Below are 13,101 nucleotides of genomic sequence, written 5' to 3' on the forward strand. Positions count from 1 at the left end.
TGTATTTTTGTTCAAGTGACCTATCATAACTCACACAAACATAATATATATATATATATGTACCATTCTTTGTTATTGAGTGACCAGGATACTAGTACTTGATTCATCGATAAGCTCTTTCACACTTCGGAGAACGCATGCGAGGTGACAGGAATTGTGGGTAATATGTCTAAGGTGAAGGCCCCTGATTTGTAAACAGCTATCATCTGGACCAATGTCCAGTTTTGTTTAGGTCACAGGGACCTTAACCTTTGACATATTACCCACAGTTCCTGTCGCCGCGCATGCGTACTCCGAAGGGTGAAAGCGTTTATAGGAGTCGTAACATTGCTGTGATTTGGTTTAATGCAGATGTTAGTAATGATTGGTATACAAATTGATATGAACTATGATTGTACAAAAAGTGTGTCCTACAATGTACATGTACATGTAGTTACTATTGTTCCTGAAAAGCCATAGTCAAATCAATTGTTGCATTTCATCATTTGCTAATGCTGTTAGTTGTATATTCTAGGCTTACATGGTCTAAAGAAGTGTGCAAAGGAATCACATACCTGTACATATAATACCACTATTCTTCTATCTTCCACATAAGATCAGGACACTTTACAAAATTAAGGGATAATCTTTTGAAATGTCATGTAGATGTGTTGGATACAGAAGAATTATCTGAGTTTCATAACTTACTGGCCTACTGCTTGTCTGGAAAGGAGCATCCTTGCTATATGAAACTTTAAAGAAATAGATGCCCACAGTTAGGATAAAAACTTTCCTATTGTCGTATTTTAGACTAGTAGAGCTGTAGCACTTCAAATCTTGCTTCTCCATACAGTGTTTTTGTTTCATATTTTATTTAAATCCTATCGCAGGATACTTTTGTTAGTCACTATTTGTTCAATTTTAGATGATTATGTCAGAGCTGATAGTTCTTTTTATACAACTGATAGCTGTTATTTCTTTCTTTCTAAGACACAGGGGAGTCCAGAGTAGAGCAGCCCCCATGATGTACAGTAGAATCCAACATACTAATAACAAGCAACTTTGCAATTTTTGAACCAGCCCTTTTGCTGCATATTTTATATGGTGCATTGTACAGGATGTTAAGTGTACGCAGAGTGTGACATTCGCCATGGCATACCTGTAGGTCGAATATGATATCTAGTGGAATCCCCACATATGAAAACTTTCAGTGGAAATGATTATTTTGAATGATAGCTTTGGTTTGATTTCAGTGAATAGCAAAATCATGGTAGCTTGGATGAAAGTGATTGTTTTAAGATGCAGACTTATGATAAGATTGTGTAGGGACAAACCATAAATGATCATAAGAAGTGTGCAACCTCCCTTTCCCTTAATACACCAATGATGATGTAAAATACAATTCAAGTATGCTTGAAACCACCAACTTGAGAAAGGTTGCATCATATGATGTCACATTGTTTACCAAAAATGCAGAAATGTCATGTGACATCATTGCTGTACGACAGTTGTAAGTCATTATTTTAGGTCATGACCATTTTGTAATAAAACACATATTTTCCATACAGGTTCTGTCTCATGTTGTAGTAAATAATAGGTACTCTGTTTTCATGTGTATTGTTATGGAGTTACTGCAAAAGGGGTTAGTGCCACTATCATGGCTAACTGTCGGAACTTTGGGGATTTTTGTTTCCTTGATTTTACCAATTCAAGGACAATGTAGTAATTTATTACTTCCATGAAAAGTTTGTGTTTCCAGATACATTTGTATTTGTGGTCAGGATAACTTCAGAACCTTTGGTTGGATTGTAAAGATAATGACATGTGTTGGGAAGACGAAGGTCGAGGTCGATTTTGCCCTCCAGCCCCCGTGTGTACTGTAGCACAACTTCCAGTTTTTGTATCTTTTGTCCAGGACATGCTATAGTCTTGATTTTCTGGTGGCAGATAGCTTTTGGTGTAAGGGAGAAGTTGTGTAGGTTGGGGGCCCCAGCAGCTTGCTCTGGAACTGCAAGGCCGTTTATGTTAAAATCTTTCAAGGAGAATGACTGAACGGGAGGAAAACGTAACTGTATTTTAAAGTTTACAAAATCTGAATCTAAATTCTCACGTGTACTGAAACCTTCATTACAAAGACCATTTATTCGAAATGGAGTACATCAAATAAGACTTAGGCTGAACATCACACTGCAGACACTGCAAAGATTTTGAATGTTTGAATGATTAGCAAGCTGTTTTATGAATTGTAATGCCAGTGCTCCAATTCAGCCGACTGGCTGCTATCGTCGCGACGTGTAAGTGTCAATCGATCAATAAGCCATTACCACTAGACCACGATCTGTCTATAGGTTCTTGTTTTGTTCCATGACATCTGCAATCCAGTCCATGTACCTGTAAACCGGTACATACACGCCTGGCCGCCGTCTCTGGGCACACCCGACCCCCCAGCTCACCACGCCCACGACCCTGTAGGGCGCGCCGACACCGTCTCGCGCCACCATCGGTCCTCCGGAATCACCCTGAGAAATGAAGTTGCAGTTTACATATCGTTTTATCAATATTGCTCAAACCAAGGAGGTTAATTCGACCTCCTTGCTCAAGCTGATGATACAAATATTCTAGCACATGTAGTTACCAGGAATAATCGAAAAAGTGCTAATAGAAGGAAGTGATGTACATAGGTAATAAGTATTCTTTGGCGCCCTGCAGACTGTTCCATTTCTATCAGTCGGACAAGTCCTCGTCACAATACATACTGGACTATATATCCAATTATACAGCAAGAGACGCAGCGACATTTTGTAATTACTTCTTCCAAACCGTTGATCGTCACTGATTGAATTCGGAAGACGCCAGCTACGCTGTACAAGTATTACATGACCGCTGCCTTTACTCACCCCACAAGAGTCCTTCCCGCCTTCCTCGTACCCCGCACAGAACATGTTAGCCGTGATGTTGCCGTTGTAGAAGCCGGGACCGTTACACACACAGGTGGGGATGTACGGGACCCGGACTTGGTTCAACTTGCGGAACGACGAAGTGCCTGCCGTTTCTGTAAATAGATAAATTGAATGTACTATTGTGATTTGACACCGGCTTTACGTCACCATCCAAAATGACGAATCTAATCCCTTACAATATGTCCGAGCTGGAGTCGGCCCTAGGGCATAAGCCTCAAGCGTCAAATCTCTGCATGTAAAAGAACCCAACAGACTTAATTATCGAGAAGAGTAGGGATGACCCGGTGTGCTTGGCCAAATACGCGAGCCGTGGCGATGCCGCATTCATTTTTGCACTACCACAAGGTATTTGAAAAAGCATTATGCTTAACCTCAATTGAGGATGATATGACTGCTTTACTTTTTTTGACACCACAAATGTCTGTATTCAAGGGTACCTACGTACATGTACCTTCTCTTGGTTAGCTGTATAACCGCCACGTTGTCCCAAGTTCATCCATCGGTGATCACGAGATCATAACATATTCTATTGATCTTATCCGACATTAGACTGCCCACCTTCTACGTGGCCCCATCCGGTAACAGTCATGAGGTCGTCCCGTGGGATGTTCTCCTCGCCCTCGGGCAGGCACGCCGTGTTTACCCGAGGCCATATTGCGGCTGGCCGGTCCAACTTGACGAGGGCGATGTCACTATCCGGGATGCCGTGGTTGTTGAGATTTGGGTTGTAGTCTGGGTGGAGGATAAACGTCTTCATGCCGAAGGTCTGTTCTGCACTTTCCGTAGCTGTTAGGTCGTGCTTGCCTAGTTTGACGGACATCAAACGTAGAGGAACACTGAAATAAGGTAGATCATGACTATCAACTTTTAGAAAGCCTACCACAAAATTGAGAAATAGACGAGCCATGCTACAATTTACAATTGCTTAACTTACAATTTTTCACACGCAAATGTAGCGCAAGGCATCGTATGCCTTCACTAGCTTGTCTCTCATGGTCTCGACCAATCTCCGAAGCTGGTAGAAATTACTAATCGCTCAATTTGTTCCATCACCGTGTCAGACAACACTCACAGTCACTAAAGTACTAGTAGCTCCTATCGAAGCCGTGCCCTTCAAATCTTCATTGCGACGTTATATTATTTGATACTACAATACTACCGTGGTCGTGGAATACACACCTCTGGATGTGGCAGTGCGCGGCCGTCAGGACCCACTCGGGATGGATGAGCGTGGCTCCACAGCGGAAGGTACGGCCCGCCACGATGGCTGCCTGCCAAGGCCAGGCACCCGGGGCAGCCTCGGTGCCGCCGACGATCTTCGGACTTACGCCTGAAGACCTCAGCGTGGGCACCCCGCAAGACGGTTCTGATTTGATAAAATCCATTAATGAATCGATATCATTTACATGTATAGCATACCAAAGACTTTAAAAATGGTACATAACACTGCTTTCTCTGCTTAGCACTCAGCGTTTGGGAAAGAGTATGGAAGTTAACACACATCAATACCAGCGGACTAGCCCCCTGCTGTAGAGACGCCGCACAAAGTTGTGTGGCCCAAGGGCTGCGAATCGGAGATGGGCGCCGACATAGGCTCCACCAAATGTCGCGGGAGGACTTTAACTTTAATCTGTCACTTATAGCACGCACCATCCACCATGTGACTCAATGACACATGTACGTGTCAATTTATTCGTATTGAAGGATTAATGTCGAAAATGATAAATGACGAAACGCACAAAACATATTACAGTTCCATGTAGCTGTACGCCGCGACGCGGTCAAATACATCGTAGGTAGTCGTACGATTTTGCAGTCATATACATTCCAGGAGAATACATACCCACAGTGAATAGGAATATATAGGCTCCACATTTTACTTATGTGCCTTCTTATGTACTGTACCGTACCTATAGTATGGCTATACGGGTACAGGTCTTACCGCGTACCCGGCAGTACCGTCGCGTCGGTAAGGATCTAAGGCAGCTTTTTCTGTACTGACATTAGGCAGCTGAATTTTGTACGGCAAGTGCATGCCTATCTCAAGAATACTCTCAGTTTTGCGATCGTACGACCATCGTACGTGATCCGAGCTCTTATCTATAACGCTCACCTGCTGGCTCCAACGGTAGTTCACAGATGCAGGCGTCAGAGTTTGTACACGGGATGTCGTCCCACGTACATGTCCCCCGCTCCTGCGCCGAACCACGCCGGCGGGTACATCACACAGCTCAGACCTCGGGCATTGTTCGGCTGCCGTGTGCCCCAGGCCAGGAAACTGCCGAGGGCCGTGCCGTCACTCCAGCGCCACTGCCCCTTCTGTCCCACCTCCCTCAGTCCGATCTTGAAGTACCCATACTCGTTAACTCTGTTCTTAAAGCCTAGGTTACACATAGCCGAACATGGCTCCCGAACGCTAGCCGACTCAGGTCGGCGGTAGTTCGGGAGCATTCTGACCAGTTTTTGGGCCACGCCTATCTTTGGCGCCGAACATGCGCCGATAATCTCCTAACCAGTACACGAATTACTCCCGAATGGGCCCCGAATGCTTTCTAGCTTACTCCCAACCATCCCGACCTCTAGCCGCAGACTGCCGAATCTCTCCTGACTAAACCCCGACCGATTGCAGACCCTCTCACGAATTTAAATGGACATATTCAGTGACTTTCAAAAGAGGGGTCATTTTCGGTTTTAATTAAAATAATCCATTCTATTATGTTGTTAACATCACCGAGAGATCGAATTCGGATCATGGCTAGCTTTAAACTGTACTGCTTTTAGTGTTCTTCTTTGTTTTTGGTCGTGTGAAGGTCGGGGGTGATTCGCCCACGTTCCGATAGTAGTCACTTGGTTGAGAATTAGTTAGCAGAGTTTTGTCTACGGCCTTGGGGTGAGTTATGGGTAGGTTGGAAACTAGTTGGGAGTAAGTCAGTAGTGTTTCTGGCGTGGTTAAGGTTCTAATTTTACTACTGACTCAATCCCGAATACCAGCCGAGCACTAGCCGACCGCGCCGAACACCAGCCGAACACCAGCCGACCCATTTCAGACCCTCCGTCCAGAGCCGAATATTTTGAAATTTTCAAAACATTCGGCTGGCGCAGCCGAAGACCAGCCGACTCAGCCGAACGCCAGCCGACTCGGCCGAACGCCAACCGAGCTAGCTCCCGAATCACTCCCGAATCACTCCAACCATGGTCGGGGGAGAGTCGGGAGGCCATGTTCGGCTATGTGTAACCTAGGCTTTAGGTTGACGAGGAAGCGGTTAGTTTCCGCGTCCTTTGGGTTGGCCAGTCGCCCTCCATCGGCGGCGCAGTTCTCGGCGGGAAGTGGCGGTCTGACTCCTCGGAGAGAAACGGCCTTGTAGCACATGTCCTTCAGCTGGGAGTAACCTCCAGGACAAGCTGAGGAAACGGTAGAAAATCGGGATTCATCAACGCGACGAACAATCGTCTTACGATTGCAAAGTTTGTTTGTTCGTTTATTTTATTTTCACAACAAGAAAATACATAATACATAGTACGATACAATAGATACAAAAACAGCTGCAGGAGGAGGGAAAAAGCGTGTATAGCTTATACTAGGCCCTCCTCCTCTATACTAATCACAAATAATCAAAATCGATAGATAATATAGCAAGTGAGGGCGTTTGCGGGTAGTCGTCCATGTGTCGCACAAAGTTTAGCTGTCTATCAAATGTTATCGAAAAGTTAGACTTAGATCCTGATCGGCGTTTTGTTCTGTCACAGCATGCTTGAAATCCTACGGCTACGACATCAAAATTGTACGACGACCGACGAGGAATGTGACCACCACTCGTAACTATTGTCTTGTTGATCTTCACCTCACAGGCGAATGTCATACTGAAGATTCCCAATAGCATATTATAACTGAAAAAGCACAATCATTATCAAAGAACTGTCCCTGATCATAGGTGATCATAGGTGTTTTGAAAAGTACATAAAATTCTTCATTCCTGAGACGATACTTTTTCATAAAGCAAGAAATGTGTTATATAGCTCGCCTGATCCAAAACAACATGTTGTAACGATACTAAAGAGAAGCGTAACTTACCCGTCGGTGGGTCGACCGGAGGAGACACTAGTGGAACCTCACAAATGTAGTCAGCTGCATTCGTACACGGGATGTCGTCCCACATGTCCCCCGCTCCTGCCCCGAACCACGCCGGCGGGTACATCACACAGCTCAGACCTCGGGCATTGTTCGGCTGCCGTGTGCCCCAGGCCAGGAAACTGCCGAGGTCCGTGCCGTCACTCCAGCGCCACTGCCCCTTCTGCCCAACCTCCCTCAGACCGATCTTGAAGTACCCATACTCGTTAACTCTGTTCTTCAGATTGATGAGGAAGTTGTGCGTGGCTTGGTCCTTCGGGTTGGCCAGTCGCCCTCCGTCTGCGGCGCAGTTCTCCACGGGAAATGGAGCTCTGACTCCTCGGAGAGAGACGGCCTTGTAGCAAACACCATTGAAGAGTTGGTAACCAGCCGGGCAACCTGCGTGGATCAGACACAAAAGTAGCATTTCACTTCGCTACGTTTTGCGACCTTTATAGCTTTAATTGACCAGACTCCACTGGGAGTCATAAAATAAATAAATGAATAAAATATTCAATTAGTACGTCGATGAAGGTTAAACATCCAGGTAATACGATACGCCAAATAAGAGTTACTCAAGCAACAAGATATGATCTTGCAATTGGAAACGGTCAGACGTTTTAAGTAGCATCTACTAGTCTACTTTTCGTAAGTGACTCAGAGTATTCAATTAGTAATATCAAGCGACTGGTCTAATGCCAATACCACCAGCTAGAAATCACCGTTCTCTACTACAAAGTACATTTTCAATGTACGCAATCACGTTAACGTCATGCTGTGTACGGTACATTTAACTGATAGATCACAATAGACTAGTGTCTCAAAATCTGACTTTGGGGTCCGTCATACATGTAACTCATGTTTGTCCACGTTAAATTTTCTATTTCTATGTACATACTATCATTTGCAATGTCATCTAGGTCAGAGTTAATCTTAAGACAATCGGGTACATACCTGTAATGATAGAGAGACATGCGCTCCATAGAAGAATACTGAAGACGCAACGCCGAGTCGCCATTCTGCTTCTTTCTTATCCGTTAAACAATCCTCTCAAAAACCTTGAGCTCCTTGCTTAGCTGACGACTTCGAAATGCGTATAATCATACGTTGAGGCATTTCTAAACACTTCCCCTCAAGTTGAGAAATCCACCGGAAATTGATGCCGCTTATCGTGTTGGACCGTTTAAACTTCCTGATGGATTCGATAAAACAATTCCTCCTTCAGTACGCTGTAGATCAGTGACTCATACATTGCAATTTACGAACAAGTCGTTAGATGGGGCACAATATCCGGGAGCTTAATCCCAAAGCAGATGTACACATTAAATGAAAGAATGAACACAATAACCCAGTATTTTCAAAATGTGTCATAACGTGTTATAAGTTATTGTAATGATATTGCAACGGTACATAGTAAACAACATGTTTGTGAGTTTGTGTAAGCACTTTTGTTACATAACAGAAATCTGGTGTAAACAAAGGAGTTATGTAGCTTTAAACATGTAGTTTTAAACTTTTAAAATATAAAGATATGGCTCAGCTCCACAATCTTATAGAACTGTCATTTTTCTCCAGTTAGCTGCACTTCTGTGGTGGTAGCGTGGTACCATTAGTACTTTACTACATAACGTTTTCTTACCATAGATAGTGATAATAATTTAACATGTGATGCACTTCTACACATATTTTACTTTGTAAGGAACTACTTAAATATTTCACTTTGCAACAAACTACTTAAATAAGTCATATAGCTGTTAGAAAAATAATGCTAGTCTTTAAAATCACCAGTTTTTGATAAACCATGGCATGTATGCATATGGTTCAAAACCTCACAAAGCTACACAATACTGGTGACTTCATACTATATAACTTTTGTTTTCTTACAAAGGGCAACTGAGTCATTGGAATTTTGTTGACACTCAATACCATTATATACTGCTTACAAGAATATTTCTTAATAGAACTATGACTTTTTAAGCACTAGCATTACAGAATCATTAAGCTTGTTACATTTTCAAATATCTAAAAGGTTCTAAAATGTGATTTTTTACAGCTACTATCATCAATTGTTACAATTTATACTACAACAAGCACAACTTATAATGAAGTCTTGAACTGTACTAAATGTATGTCAGTCTCTTCCATAAATTAAAAAAACAAAAACAATAATGTAGCAATATATGATTTGTTCTGATGGTTAAAAACTTCCCCATGATTGTTAAATACATCATCATCATCATAACACTGCACTATCATAATGTACAAGTAACATTATCTTTGTTAACACAAAAGTGAGAGTGTGCTTTCATTTCCATGATCTATCTAACTCTTGTTAGAACGGAATATTTCATTGATTCCATCATTACACCTTCTTACATTAAGAGTACTTGACCTTGAGATTAACAGTACTTGAAGGTCACACTTATTCATCCAGGGTCAGCATGGCATGGCTACTCCCCTTGTTGACCCATGACCTCCAGTGACCAAACTGTTGATCACTGTCTCAGCCACAAATGATCCTCTAAATGATGACGGCATGCGTTCATTGGTGACCTATGACCTATATGGTGGTCTGACCATTTGTTAGGACCTTTCAGGTGTCGTGATGACCTCAATTATGGTGGCAAGTGTCCGGCAGATTTCAGTGGCTTGATCCTATAGGGAACAGAGAAAGGAGTTTATGAGCATGCAGCACATACATTTGTACAAAATATCCCTAAAATTTTCACAGTCCCCAGGTAGCAAAGTTCACTACTAAGCGTAGTCAATTGTTATAAACCAGATAAGACTGTTAACTACGAAAAGATCAAGAAATAGTCGTGTCTTCAAGTTCCAAAGTTATCAACCCAGAACTGAGGTGTTCAATTTCTTTTTTCCCTAGAACTACTAGTATCATTGAGTGGAGCTCCTTGCCACCAACTACTGTAGGAGCATCCTCATTAGATAGCCTTAAATACTTACAGCTAGATGTGTTTGAAGTGTAGTATAATCACCTGCTACCGTGCCACATGCCTGTGAAGCTACTGGCTATATAGATACAGATACAGAACTAGTCTCAAATACATGTCCTACCTGGCTGTTACACTGGAAGGCCAGCAGGCCATACTTGGTTTTCCTGGGTTGTCCCACCTTTATGGCCACGACCTGTTTACCCAGCCCATCATCATAACAAACCACTCTCTGGATGCTGTACAGGGGATGTCTGTATAGTACCTGCAATTAGTAAAGATGTGTAGATACAGCTGTCAGTGTGCTGCATGGATACAACTCAACTTTGAGACAGAGTCACATTGTAGATAAGATAACATGAATTTGTAGTAGACTCAGATAGCATTACCTGGCCAACCAAGGCCATCATACAACACACAATACACTTGACAAAGATATTATGTAACATATCAAAGCAGTAGGCAATTCGGAGTTAAAGACTAACAGCACTCACCACAGGTGAGTTGACCTCCATGACTTTGATCCCATACTTGAACAATACCAGGATAACTTGACTATCGTCCTTGGCAATGAAGGGTATCCTTCTGTATTGCTGAAAAAAGAATGGGTTTCATTACTAAGAGCATGCCCCTAGTTCTGCAACGATAGTCTACTTCCAATTATGTAATAATGTAGTCCAGTCTGTTATTTCACAATGAGATAAAGAATATTACACTTATCAAAAGAAGATAGAAGTGTGCGAACTTGGTCCCCAATCATCGCTTAGTTACTGCATGTAAGTACATTTATGTTGTACAGTACCTTGGTCATGATAATCTTTTATATGGGTATAAGGCTTCTACTTGTATCCCGCAGGCCTCCATAGAAGGATTCAAATGCACTTTATTATAGGTACACCCAAGGAGGTTAAACCTCATGGCACACCATGTGTTGAAAATTTGAATACTGTCCATGGATCTGGACGATGGAATTGATGTTCCTACAATTCTTTTTTCCTACAATTTTTTTAAAAATAATTTAGGACACCAAACTTTCTGAACTTCTGGCGCATGGAAACGTTTGCTTTCTCAGTGGGTATGGCATAAAAAGAATACAACACAGCTTGGCTGGGACCTTGAGTTGGGTTATATAGAGTACAACATTTTGCATCCTCTACGTAAAGTTAAGTTAGCAGCTGTAGTCTAACCTGGTTGAGATCTATTGTGTTGATCATGCCGATGGCTCCCTGGTTGTCCACATCCTCCAGATTATCCAGCACGGCCAGAAGTTTGACCTTGAACTCTGCAACCCCGCCCAGCACTGCTGACACACCTGAGGGAAGGAGAGGGGATGGTGTTTGTGAAAGCAAGCATCCTAACTGATACTGTTCCAAGTGATCATTAACTGTTGATGAAGTGGAAAAAGCTACATGTTGACCACAGGTTGATCAAAAAGCTATGATGAGTTTCATCTTCACATCTTCATTGGGAACATGTCTTTGTAAGTACTCATTTGATACTTCCCTTTGAGGAGTAAAAAAATGCAGCACAGTCTCTTACCTGAGCTTCTCTGAGACTCGGAGCTGGGTTCGAACCCTGTTCCACTGGATCGGGACCACTGGCCACTGCTACTTGAGGATGCCTGTAAAAGATACAGCAACATTCTTTTGAATAAGGTAAGTTGGCCTTTTTCTTTATCTAGATAATGATGACTTGAGGCACTTCTTGGTCAACAAATACAATTATAGAAACTATTGACAAAGAATTGTACATGTAGATAGTGTTGATGTAATATTACTTATCAATATGAAAAGTAAACATCTGTATCCCAATCAAGCTGTATTGACTACATACTCCATAAATTTGGTAATTTAATAATATCTTTAACTACAACTAGTACAAGTACAGCATATAAGTGCAGAAGTCTCTTAGTTTGAGGTAACCTTATACGCGCAATCGCGTTGATGTCACGGTGACGCAGTGGCAGGCAAAACCAGGTGGTAGACAATATACTAATTTACACATTAATATGTAATTTGATTTACAAATTTAAATATCAATTAGTAATCTAATCAGCTGATGTCCTGGTAGGCACCAGTCATCGAAAACTCCGGATGTAAACAAAACAGCGATATTACTGGTGTATAACGAGGTTAAAGCGCTTGGAAAAACATTGACGATATGTAAGAAACTCAAGGTAGACTGACCTTCCCACTGGAGCTGTTCTTACTGCTGAGTGAGTTGTCGCCCTCTTTTTTGCTCTTTTTCTTCTTGTTCCGAAACATTATTGATTCCCACGTATCCAATCACTATAAACATTTTGTCAAAATAACATCAGTTATCAATACCGGTAACAATTGTTATACATAAGTCATAGCCGTGATGATAATGTTAAAAAACAATATTGTATTTGCATAATATCACAAAAATTACAGTGTCTACAAATATAGTATACAAATAAATTCATATATTATAATAGTATGGCAGCCAAAAATTTTCAGATGCATTATAGTGTGCTCTATTCGAAATAAATGGGGTGTAACGTTAGATAGCAGTCTCCACGATACTAGTAAATTATGGTGAGATCTTTTCCAAAATAACATTCAATTTGGTTTTGGCTTACAATTTTTGCACCCATGATCGTGCCATGATCGTGGTTACTGTGCACCCGATTGGATGTGCAGAAACAATATTTCTAAGGAGAATACTAGTATTTGACCATGCACCCATTCATGAGGTCTATAGCATGCAGACAGACCAATTATTCATGAGGTCTATAGCATGCAGACAGACCAATTCACGAAACGTTTAGCTGTTTGCAGATCGATCCATATTCATGGCTTCATGCCGAAATTAAAACATAAAAACAAAGAGAACCTACATTCAAAACGTCCTCACGCCTTCAACTTCCTGCCCAATATCACAAGTAATCTTTAGGTTATCATCTTATATTCTAGGCCAAAGTAAAGGGTGAGCAATCAGCAGTATACTGGTAAGAATTTGGCAACACCCCAATATTTTTATCCGACGGCAGCCATGATGGATTTCCCACAATCTAGACGCTACCATTCTGGAGAAAAGGGCTATTTTTTGCTCTAGTTGTAGTAGCTTAGATAGAAATAATGAG

The 13,101-nt window shown here is 42.0% G+C and overlaps 3 protein-coding genes across 3 annotated transcripts; all 3 read right to left on the reverse strand.

The window, feature by feature from the left end:
• Positions 1 to 2,287: 2,287 nt before the first annotated feature.
• LOC136426993 (trypsin-3-like) lies at positions 2,288 to 4,324 on the reverse strand. The gene is made up of 4 exons (XM_066415712.1): positions 4,119 to 4,324; positions 3,498 to 3,775; positions 2,877 to 3,031; positions 2,288 to 2,498 (listed from the first exon to the last, which is right to left on the reverse strand). The coding sequence occupies exons 1-4, from the start codon at positions 4,322 to 4,324 to the stop codon at positions 2,322 to 2,324; spliced, it is 816 nt and encodes a 271-aa protein (XP_066271809.1). The 3' UTR covers positions 2,288 to 2,321.
• A 1,796-nt stretch (positions 4,325 to 6,120) lies between these two features.
• Positions 6,121 to 8,330, reverse strand: LOC136426994 (perlucin-like protein). Its single transcript, XM_066415713.1, has 3 exons — positions 8,002 to 8,330; positions 7,012 to 7,446; positions 6,121 to 6,341 (listed from the first exon to the last, which is right to left on the reverse strand). Exons 1-3 carry the CDS (start codon positions 8,063 to 8,065, stop codon positions 6,121 to 6,123), a joined length of 720 nt encoding a protein of 239 aa, XP_066271810.1. The 5' UTR covers positions 8,066 to 8,330.
• Positions 8,331 to 8,401: 71 nt separating this feature from the next.
• LOC136428757 (integrin beta-1-binding protein 1-like) lies at positions 8,402 to 13,045 on the reverse strand. Its single transcript, XM_066418498.1, has 7 exons — positions 12,856 to 13,045; positions 12,182 to 12,283; positions 11,535 to 11,616; positions 11,183 to 11,307; positions 10,490 to 10,588; positions 10,120 to 10,260; positions 8,402 to 9,702 (listed from the first exon to the last, which is right to left on the reverse strand). Exons 2-7 carry the CDS (start codon positions 12,257 to 12,259, stop codon positions 9,631 to 9,633), a joined length of 597 nt encoding a protein of 198 aa, XP_066274595.1. The 5' UTR covers positions 12,260 to 12,283; positions 12,856 to 13,045; the 3' UTR covers positions 8,402 to 9,630.
• Between the last annotated feature and the right edge of the window lie 56 nt (positions 13,046 to 13,101).

The sequence above is a fragment of the Branchiostoma lanceolatum genome, chromosome 2 (genome assembly GCF_035083965.1).
Source record: "Branchiostoma lanceolatum isolate klBraLanc5 chromosome 2, klBraLanc5.hap2, whole genome shotgun sequence".
NCBI lineage: Eukaryota > Metazoa > Chordata > Leptocardii > Amphioxiformes > Branchiostomatidae > Branchiostoma > Branchiostoma lanceolatum.

What these genes read in the sequence shown, in the direction of transcription:
- LOC136428757 (XM_066418498.1), bottom strand. Translation starts at nt 12,259, where the DNA reads ATGTTTCGGAACAAGAAGAAAAAGAGCAAAAAAGAGGGCGACAACTCA. An exon ending in AGAACAGCTCCAGTGGGAAG is followed by an intron (nt 11,617 to 12,181) that starts GTCAGTCTACCT and finishes TATCTTTTACAG; the next exon opens with GCATCCTCAAGTAGCAGTGG. An exon ending in CCTTCCAGTGTAACAGCCAG is followed by an intron (nt 9,703 to 10,119) that starts GTAGGACATGTA and finishes TGTTCCCTATAG; the next exon opens with GATCAAGCCACTGAAATCTG.
- LOC136426994 (XM_066415713.1), bottom strand. Translation starts at nt 8,065, where the DNA reads ATGGCGACTCGGCGTTGCGTCTTCAGTATTCTTCTATGGAGCGCATGT. An exon ending in ATGTCTCTCTATCATTACAG is followed by an intron (nt 7,447 to 8,001) that starts GTATGTACCCGA and finishes TGATCCACGCAG; the next exon opens with GTTGCCCGGCTGGTTACCAA. An exon ending in TCCGGTCGACCCACCGACGG is followed by an intron (nt 6,342 to 7,011) that starts GTAAGTTACGCT and finishes CCGTTTCCTCAG; the next exon opens with CTTGTCCTGGAGGTTACTCC.
- LOC136426993 (XM_066415712.1), bottom strand. Translation starts at nt 4,324, where the DNA reads ATGGATTTTATCAAATCAGAACCGTCTTGCGGGGTGCCCACGCTGAGG. An exon ending in GCGCACTGCCACATCCAGAG is followed by an intron (nt 3,776 to 4,118) that starts GTGTGTATTCCA and finishes ACCTTATTTCAG; the next exon opens with TGTTCCTCTACGTTTGATGT. An exon ending in CGGATGGGGCCACGTAGAAG is followed by an intron (nt 3,032 to 3,497) that starts GTGGGCAGTCTA and finishes ATCTATTTACAG; the next exon opens with AAACGGCAGGCACTTCGTCG.